Below are 9,445 nucleotides of genomic sequence, written 5' to 3'. Positions count from 1 at the left end.
TATGACATGGCAAATTGCATGTCTTCCACCACATGCTTCATGGCACCTCATGCTAACATTTTACACCTCCTCCTTTCTTCAAGCTCAACTTGTCACATGCCGGTTGTCTCCCTTCACTCTTAAGCTATTGGGTGGAGGCTATAAATAGGCATCAACATGAATGGTAGGAAAAAAAAAATTGGAGAAGCAATTGATTCTCACAAAAAAATGACAATAGCATTAGTTTTTGAATGAGTTAGTTTTTGGTGAAAATTCTTGAAGTGGTCTTAAGTGTGAGGAGATTTTTGAGTTTTGGAGTGGAAGCTAGGATCTTGAAGCATAACATTTTTGAAAGCGATTAATTTTCTAAAGGATACGAAGTGCAATAATGCGTTCATGTCGGTGCTAAAAGATGGAAGGAAAGCTAGTCGGTACGAGGAGCGATGACGTGATTGGATCGAAGTCGCAACTTAGGAAAGAAAGTGGCTAAGGTAAAGGTAACTCGGTTTTAGCGCGTCTTTGAGTCTTGCATGCTTTTATTGCACTGCATGCGTTTGAGATGAAGGTGTTTAATTTGATTGGCAATTGATTGAAATGTTGGTATGCTTGCTATGTTGTATACTTGCTTATGTTGAATGTTTTCTGAAACTTGTGCCAAATGTTTTCTGAGGCTAAGGCCATTGTTAAACAATAGAGACACGCGTCTCCGTTTTCTGGGGTTTCGGCCATTGATTATTGAAATTATGAATAACATGTGGTTATTCTAAGTTGATTATTGGTTTGGAAATTGTCGTTGACTGACTTTGCATATAGGGAAAGTGGCAATGAGGTGGGTGTGGTCCCACGTGATTGTCCCGTCTTTTGAGGCGTTATAAAGTGGCAATGAGGTGGGTGTGGTCCCACGAGATTATCCCATCTTTCGAGATGTTCTAAAGTGACGATGAGGTGGGTGTGGTCCCACGCTATTGTCCCGTCCGTAGTGGCGCTAAGTGGCGATGAGGTGGGTGTGGTCCCGCGTGATTATCCCGTCTTGTGAGACGTTATTGATCGATCCATTTTGGTAGCAACATATAGTTGCATTATAGGAACTAGCACCTGACCCTATGTTGTTGGATTTTAGTTATTGGTTTATTGATATCTGATTTGATGTTATATTGTTGAGGTTATTATTATCTGAGCTAATCTATGTTAAGTTGTTGATATATGAGTTTAGTTATATTGCTGATTTTGTTGATATCTGGATTAACTTAAGTTGCTAGTTTATTTACCATGCTAGGTAATTAAATTTGAATAGCATGATTTTCTCCTTTATATGTGGTAGTTGCATGGAGTTAACCCTTTCTATTTGCTACTTGTTATTTGGGCGCTTAACGCTATTAGGCGATGAAGAGCCTTCTGGCGATGCTTAGCCATGCTGAGATGGAGGAGGGATAGTAACCGGCGGAGCAAGGATGGAAGAAGTTGTATAGTTTTCCTCTTAGTAGTTTATGCTTAAGTCTTCTTTGTTATCTGAAAACTCTGTTACTAAAATCCTGTTTTCGCCACTGTTTAAGTGTGCGTACTTATTTTGGAAACTTGCTTATGCTATTGTAAAACACTATTATTATATGTCGGGAACAGGTTGTTCAATTAAGACTATGTTATGTATTAAACTGTGTTTAGTTGTTTTGAAAAGAAAAAAATTATCGTGTTTTCTTAGGATTACGAAATAGTCCTTAGACTTTGTTAGGTTACTAATGTGACTCCTCACTTGAGAAATTGGGGCGTTACAGTTCCTACGCAAACCACACCTCCATTTGAACCACTAGACCTTGTCGGAATCTGCCATAGCCAACCTTTCAAACCTCTGCTCTCATTGTCGTCGCGTGCCTTTGCTTCCACCACCTCCAACAGACAAAGGTTTGAGCTCCAAAATGCAAAAGGACCGAGCTTCGCGACACCTTCTTGATCTTGCTTTCTTCTTCCATCGTCATATGAAGGCGTTGTGGAAATAAGTCTTTAGATCTGCTAGAAAAATGCTCAAATTCCGTTGTAACATATTTTTTGCTGATTTACTAGGACTCACAGAGTCGAAAAACTTAGTACGTAGAAGAATCTCAGAATTAGACTACCGGGTTTTACAATTTCGATATTTTGTAAGTTATTGTTCCGAAAATTTAGGTTCTCGGAATGCATAAACACAACTCAAACACGTTACCAGATTTAAAACCATGTAATGTTAATATATACTTTCGGGTTTTTAGAAATCTGGAAACATTTAAAGTTCCAGCTAGGTGCTAAGCTAGAAGGCCCAATAGCATCGCGACCGGCTCAAAATATGAGCGGATAGATGACTTAGTACAAGAATACTGTGTACCAGTCAGTGTGCAAGCGGCCACACAAAGGCCGAGATATGACAAGGAAAGCAAGGCAACCAAAGGCTGACAATGAGCTCGGAAGCTGCACATAAGGACTTCCCACACACTTGTATAGATAATCGCCATAGAAACTGAGCCTATAAATACAAGTATGGTAGTTCATTTACATAACATGCTATTCATTCTAGCACTTTTTTGAATTCTTCTTGGATTCTCTCCTTGAGCGTCAAAGTGTCTTTTACAGGTACATCCCTCACTCATGGCATGGACCAGCAACACCACCACGCATTCAGAGCCACACTTGTCTGTGCTCTGTCGTAGAAACCGAGGAGAACTCCCAAGTTTTATCCATGGAAGAACTTTTGGCGTTGTCTATGGAAAAAAAGATTTTTCACAGAAGTAGAAAAAAGGAAATGTTTCAAACACAAAGACAACATCAAGATGGAGAGGGATCGCCATGACAAGCAAACTCTCTAGGAAATCAATCTCAGAGAGCTCCATAAAAAAGAGGGCCAACTCCAGAGGCACCAATGGTAGAGAATGAAGAAGATAAGCCGCGTTGTATGGAGAAAAAAGGATACATGATATGGAGAGATCCATACATGTACCCCAAATTCTAACACAAAACCAACTTGTTGAAAAATTCTCCCACATGCTCGTCAAAGAAAAACATAAGAGCCAACACATTGTTGAGCAAAGTCGTCGATCAATTTGGAGGAGAATCTAGATAGGATTAGGAGTAAAAGCCAAGATCCGAATTCCATTCACTTTTGAAATTCTGGCGATCAATACACCAAAGAAATTCTAGAAGTTGATTGAGGTAGAAGGATGCGTTGGACCGATCCTATTGAGCATTTAGATGCGTTTCTAACGGCAATATCTCTTAGGAGAGACATACACTTTGATTTGTAGGATTTTTCCTTGGACTATGAGGAAAGCAACCTTGTGCTGGTATCAAATTCTTCCACCAAACTCGATCAGAAGCTAGGAGGAACAATTCCTCCATCATTTCATCACAAGTAAAGGTTTACCAAATACCTCGCATACTCTTGGACTCAAAGGTTTGCTTCATCTAATTTGTGAAGCCGTTAGAGTCGAAACTCCGTTCCATACGTCTCTGGCAAAATTCCGAAGAAGAGTAGCGAAATTTGTGAATAGGGAAGACAGCTCGGCATGAACAACAAGCCAAAAAGATGATGCTAGCAATGGAAAACACTAGGGTAAAAGGAAAAAAACTTTGAAAGAAGTTTCGGTAAGGAAATCTACTTTAAGAATTTTGGGAGGAGGCATGAAAGTTACTCCCTGTTGGACATGACCCTGTCTCGGATTTACATGGAGGTAATGAATATGACCTTTGCCCATATGCCTCGGTCAATGCCATTGAAGAATCCTAGGAAGTACCTGGATACCAAGAAGTACTGCGAAAATTAGGAAATTCACGAGCATGACACGAATGATTGCATCCAACTAAAGGATGGAGTTGACTAGTTGATTAGAGAAGGAAAATTGAAAAAGTCTGTCAAAGGAGAAAAATGTTCTAAGGGAGAATGACATCGCTCGGAATACAATAGAAGGTCTTGGAGTGCAAAAAGCCGAGACTATCATAAGAGCGATAAAAATCCCCTCAGAAGCTCAAGAAAGGGGAATCTTCTCGGTAAGGAACCAAATACTCCTCAAGGAAAAAGTTGAAACGCGAGAAAAGCTGATTCAACCAAAGGAGTAGCTTGCACTTTCGTTCACTCTATTGCAGAAAATTTTGCTAGAGGAGGGAGATCTTCTAACTCCCGATAGGAGATGCAGTCCACCGAGCGAGAAGCAAAGTAATCTCTTAAGGAATACAATCTTGCTCGTCTCAACATTTACATAACAAACATGTTATTCATTCTAGCATTCATTTGAGTTATTCTAAGCTCCCGTTTATTTTGGCGTTTGATGGCTCAAACACATGTTGCGTTAAGAAAAATACCGCTCTGAAGACTCTAAGAAAATCATGTTTATTCAAACACAATTTTACTCAAAATCATTTTGCCAAAATCACGTTAATTCAAACACCACGTTCTAATGAAAATCCAAACGGGCACAACAACTTTCTTCTTGCTCTCACACTGAGAGTGTCTTTCTGTAGGTCATTCACATTGTAGACCAGCAATTACACCACGCATTTGCAACCATTCTTGATTGTGCTCCGTCGTAGAAACCAAGGAGAACTCCCAAGTTCTCGCCAAAAAAGAAATCCATTCATCCTGAGTGAAAACAATAAAAATATGTCAGGACTTATAAAATCTTTTCTAAACATTCATTGAGGACATCTTAATCTCACTTTAAGCTTCAGCATCCCTCACAGGTAAGTTTGGTACTTAGAAACAACATTTCTGAAATAGAAAATGGAGTCATCTAGAAAAGCTCAAACATATGATCATACTTCTGCCATTTTATATACAAGCACAAAATGAATCTGAGGCCCTTAAATAAAAAAGGCACTCTCAAATCTAAACACACTATCTAATGAAACCAATAAGAGTATCTTGTAGATGCTAAAATTTGAAGACATGCTGTACCAATATTGCACATATGGCTCTTAACCTCTAGAAGCACGGTATTTCCTATGCATTCCAGGGGTCATGCAGGAGAAGATGGATTGTTTTTGTTTCTTTGGCTTGACACCAAAGATAAAGGACCTCAGAGGAATCCGATTCCTAGACTCTGCTGGTCTTAGCTGACTTCTCTTCGAATTCGAGAGCCCGAACCGTTCATCCAACTTTGCAAGAGCCTTCTCAACATCAAGTTGGAGAGTTGTTATAAGGTCTAGACCGGCTTGAAGCTCATCAGCTACTCTGTGGTTCTCTTGTTTCATGTTCAGAACCTCTCCTTGGAACTTGGCTGCTTGGTGGCTCGTGAAATTGAAGTGATCACCTTCAGCACTTAGATTCAGCGCTGAGGTTATCTCTTCTTGGATTTCACACAGCGACGAGAATCTACACTGAAGATCTTCCTTCAGCATTGCACTGTTTTCCAACCAGCCTGTAAGTTCGTTCTGGATCTCTGCCAAGTGTTTGTATAAAGGTCTTGCATCTGATTTCAGTGAATATTTTATGCTGCTACTTCCTTCTGATGATTTCAATTTTTCCTCGATTTTTTTTTCCTCAATCAGGAGATCTTTTATTGTGGACTCGAATTTCTGTATCTCGGTGAAAGAAGTGCTGAATCTTAACCAGAACTCTAGGTTCTCCTCAAGAAGTTCATCGATGCTCGTCCGGAACTTCTCTTCAATGGCTGATGTGGGTTCAGGTTCTTCAATTTTCAAAACTTCATCGATGTCGTGTTTTTCTGGTGGCTGCACTGAAGTTAGCTCTCTCAAATCCTCATTTCCCTCCAAGGTTTTCTGCAGGAAACCGAGTTTCTGGCGTAGGAGTCTAATCTCTTCATCTTTCAAGGCATTAGCAGTCTTCAGTTCTTTCATCTGCAATGATGATTCAAAGATGGTATCTTGATTTCTCTTCTCTACCTCAATGAGCTTGTTCTTTACATTTTCATAATTCCGAAGGGTGTTATTATACTCTGACAGCAAAACTTTTTCTGTATCCTGCACTCCATTCATAAACAATTGTCTCTGATCAGATTCATCTGCACCTTTAGGAGTAGTCTTTGTCTCTGAATGCATTTTCTTAGAATCATTTTCTTGATGCTTTATGGAACTATCTTCACCTAATGGTAAAAGGCTTTGATTATTGTTGATGCTGTTTCCAGAACTTTCTTCATTTCCAGCAGTAATACTCAGAGCATTTGTTGATTTTACTATATCACTAAGACCAGTATCCTTAGTCTTCTCTCTTTCTTTCGACCCTATTGGAGATTCATTTTCCACTGTGGTTCCCTCTTCCATTTTTGGAGAAGCAGTGACCTTAGTTTCATTTTCCAATGAACCAGTTACCTTAAGTTTCTCATCTGACATTACAACATCATCTTCTACCACGCCTGCAACCTTAAGCTCCTTATCTGAATTTACAGTATCTTCTACCAGACCAGTGGCCTGAAGCTCCTCACCGGTCTTTACATTATACAATAAGACATTATCTTGATTCAATACATCATGTCGTTTAAGATCATGTTCTGATTCAACTTCTCTTGATGAATTCCTTTCTGTCGGTGGTATTTCCCTCACCTCAGCCTCATCGTCTGGCTTCACCGTTTGGACTTTCGCCGAGAGATGATCAAGACTACAATGTGCTTCAGTGAAATGGGTTTGGAGGTTGCTATTCTGATCTTCAACAACTTGGTTTAGATCCTGTACTGCATACACCTTTTCATCCATTTCTCTTAGTTGCTCATTCAATTTAACTTTGTCATTCGTCAAGCTTTCCTTATCACTTTCTAGAGCTTGAACCAGGGAATGGAGTTCATCAGTTTCTATTTTTAGTCTCTTTACATGTGCTGCCTGTGATGAAACTGCAGTTTCTAAGCTGATAACTTTGTTCACAAGATCATCAATCTTTTCTGCCATTTCCATCACAGTTAGACCTGAACTTGAACCAGCCTCAAAGTGTTCTTTAATCTTCTCCTGCAATAACTGCAAGTCCTGTCTCTGTTGAGACGTTTTGTCCGCATCTTCACCCAAGTCCTTTGTTTTGGTTACTTCTTTTACATCTCTCTTAGCTCTTGGCTCCTTAGGATTAGTTTGATCATATTGGAATGCATCCATTAGAGATCTTAACTTTGCCTTCACTTCCTTTACCCTTGTTGACTCAATTCTGGTCTCATCAAGTGACACAGTCTGTTTCTCTTCCAACTTTGACAATGCTTCTTGGCATGATTTAAGAGCTGCTTCTGTCATCAAGCGACGCGCTTCATCATCATCAATGACAACTCCTTCACCAAGTTCATCTTGCAAATTGGAAACTCTCTCTTGCAATTCCTTGATCTGATTCTCAGTTTCCCAGTACCTAGCAATAGCATTGTCATAAGTGCTCTTCACGAACTCTTTCACAGTTTGCAAAGACAGAATCTGTTTCTGGAGCTTGTCAATCTCTTGAAGTGCCTCCTTTCTGCTCAATCCAGATTTAGGAACTTTAGGAGCTGGGGTTGTGGTGGCGAACTTCTTGGGATTGAGTTTCTTGGTGGCTGTGGTGATGACACTTTTCAAATCTTTAAGTGGAGGCTTTGGAACCTTTGGAATATTGGGACTGAACCCTTTTGCCATTTTTCTTGGGGTCCTTGGTGATGCTATATCATCATCATCATCCATATATGGGACTTGATCTGGACAGACAGAAGCAATAGTGTTGTTGGCATTTTGCAACTCTGTTGATATGTGATCATACCTATCAGCTAAAGACCGGTATGCTCGGAATGATTCTTCCACAAAATTTATCAGCTCTGGTCTCCTTTTGTAGTACATTTCTGCTCTCTTGGCAAAGGAATCTCCCTCTTCCTCTAGGAGCTTCAAAACACTTTGCACCTTTTCCTCCATATCTGCAATTTTTCTTCCTGGTCAGGTACATACATATATAACCACCCAACAAAAGTCGGTTTGAGTTGATCATGCAATGGCATGGAAACTATTACATATTGCCTTGACTATTGCTGAATCAAAATTTACTTTTAATTGTAATTTTTTGGCAAATAATTGGCATGTTTGGATTAACTTCTCTATGCTCGGAATAAATTCTGAAACTCAGAATCAGCTAATTACATAAGCTTCTCCCCCAAAATTGATTCTTGCTTTATAATCAATTGCAGAAAAATTCCAAGCATCTCTAAATCAGGCTATTCATGCGCAAGTGATCTCCAGATTGTACTCAAACATATGCCACTCAATTTGGAAGGCAAATATAATTGAGGCTTTATTAATTCAGTAATTAATTAAACTGATCATCCAAGCTCATATATTTATTTATCATTGACAAGTGTAAACAAAGCAGGAAATTCACATTTGGATAAAAAAAACCAGGACATATGGAATGAGAAAATGAGAAAAAAAGCAGACCTTGGAGGTTTTGCTCCATCCATTTTGATTGCTTTGTTCTAATGTGGCTGGCCCACCACCATGAATATGCATTGCTTGCAGCTCTCTGCAGCATATTGGATTGTTTCTTCTTCCTCTTCTTGTTATGATCCCCTTCCCCCTATAGTTCCTAATATTGGGATCAACAAAATGAGAATAGAATATAAGCAAACTCTGTATCTCTTTTTACTCTCTATGTGTGTGTCTAGAGAGAGAGAATGGTTCCATGACAGGACCAAGATCGTAGAAAAGAAAGAGAAAAAAATGAAGGAAAAAGAAATTCATTCCAGAAAAAGAAACAGGTATAAGGTGGTTGTGTGAGAGAGAACGTGTAACTAACATGTTCTAATTATAGGATCATGGAGAGGAGCAAACTTCGCCCGAACTTAATGTCCGAACCCACCTTTTTCAAAACGTACAGCCAATGAATCGTGTGCACGTGGCATTGGATTACTATCTATCACTAATAACTTTTGTAGCTACAAGTCATTGTGTTTAATCTGTTTTTTTCTTTTAAATCTCAACATGAAAGAAAAAAAAATTAAAATGAATACTTAGGTAAGAAATAATGAAATAATTATATTTAGTAAACAAAAATATTATCAGGATGGATAAACGTAATCAAACTGGCCTCTGACACGTTCCCTATGTGCGACACTTACCAAGAGAGTCATTTGTTTCATGATTGCAGTGTAGTTTGCAAGGTCACGAGGTGGCAGGGTCACGAGGTGGATCACTGATTCTTTTCTTCACCTTGGGAAGTTTGGTGGTGGAGGAATATTAGCGTAGGGAGTAATCTGGCATTGGCCTCGTTTCTTCGTCATATCAGTTTGGGCAATTTGGAGGTTGAGAAACGAATGGGTGCTCTCACGGACAAACCCCAGCACAGCCCGAATTTGGGGATTTATTTTCTCTTTGGGTTTTGAGAAGCAAGCGTCGTCGACAGTTCCCTGGTCGAGGCAGCAAGTGGGAGAGCATTTCAGCGTCTTCGACAGTAGAGAGGTCTGGCGTCGGGAGTGCAAGTGGGAGAACTCGCAACAAGGGTGGTTCAAAGTGAATGTAGATAGAGCTGTGTTGAGTGCGTTAACAGATAGTTGCGGGGGGTGGG

General features: G+C 39.7%; 1 protein-coding gene across 2 annotated transcripts; it reads right to left on the bottom strand.

Annotated features, from left to right (window-relative positions):
* Positions 1 to 4,162: 4,162 nt before the first annotated feature.
* On the bottom strand, positions 4,163 to 8,662 carry LOC130713979 (protein NETWORKED 2D-like). Of its 2 annotated transcripts, none has more exons than XM_057563805.1 (3): positions 8,320 to 8,662; positions 4,920 to 7,805; positions 4,163 to 4,579 (listed from the first exon to the last, which is right to left on the bottom strand). In XM_057563805.1, the coding sequence occupies exons 1-3, from the start codon at positions 8,411 to 8,413 to the stop codon at positions 4,575 to 4,577; spliced, it is 2,985 nt and encodes a 994-aa protein (XP_057419788.1). In that variant the 5' UTR covers positions 8,414 to 8,662; the 3' UTR covers positions 4,163 to 4,574. The 2 variants fall into 2 exon arrangements, with proteins under 2 accessions (XP_057419788.1, XP_057419786.1); XM_057563803.1 differs by having other exon boundaries at positions 4,164 to 4,579; positions 4,895 to 7,805.
* Positions 8,663 to 9,445: the final 783 nt, after the last annotated feature.

Source organism: Lotus japonicus, chromosome 4, assembly GCF_012489685.1.
Source record: "Lotus japonicus ecotype B-129 chromosome 4, LjGifu_v1.2".
In the NCBI taxonomy this organism is placed as follows: domain Eukaryota; kingdom Viridiplantae; phylum Streptophyta; class Magnoliopsida; order Fabales; family Fabaceae; genus Lotus; species Lotus japonicus.
The sequence above is the reverse complement of the archived record's forward strand: the minus strand, read 5'-3'. Positions and strand labels throughout refer to the sequence as shown.

What these genes read in the sequence shown, in the direction of transcription:
- LOC130713979 (XM_057563805.1), bottom strand. Translation starts at nt 8,413, where the DNA reads ATGCTGCAGAGAGCTGCAAGCAATGCATATTCATGGTGGTGGGCCAGC. An exon ending in GATGGAGCAAAACCTCCAAG is followed by an intron (nt 7,806 to 8,319) that starts GTCTGCTTTTTT and finishes GAAAAATTGCAG; the next exon opens with ATATGGAGGAAAAGGTGCAA.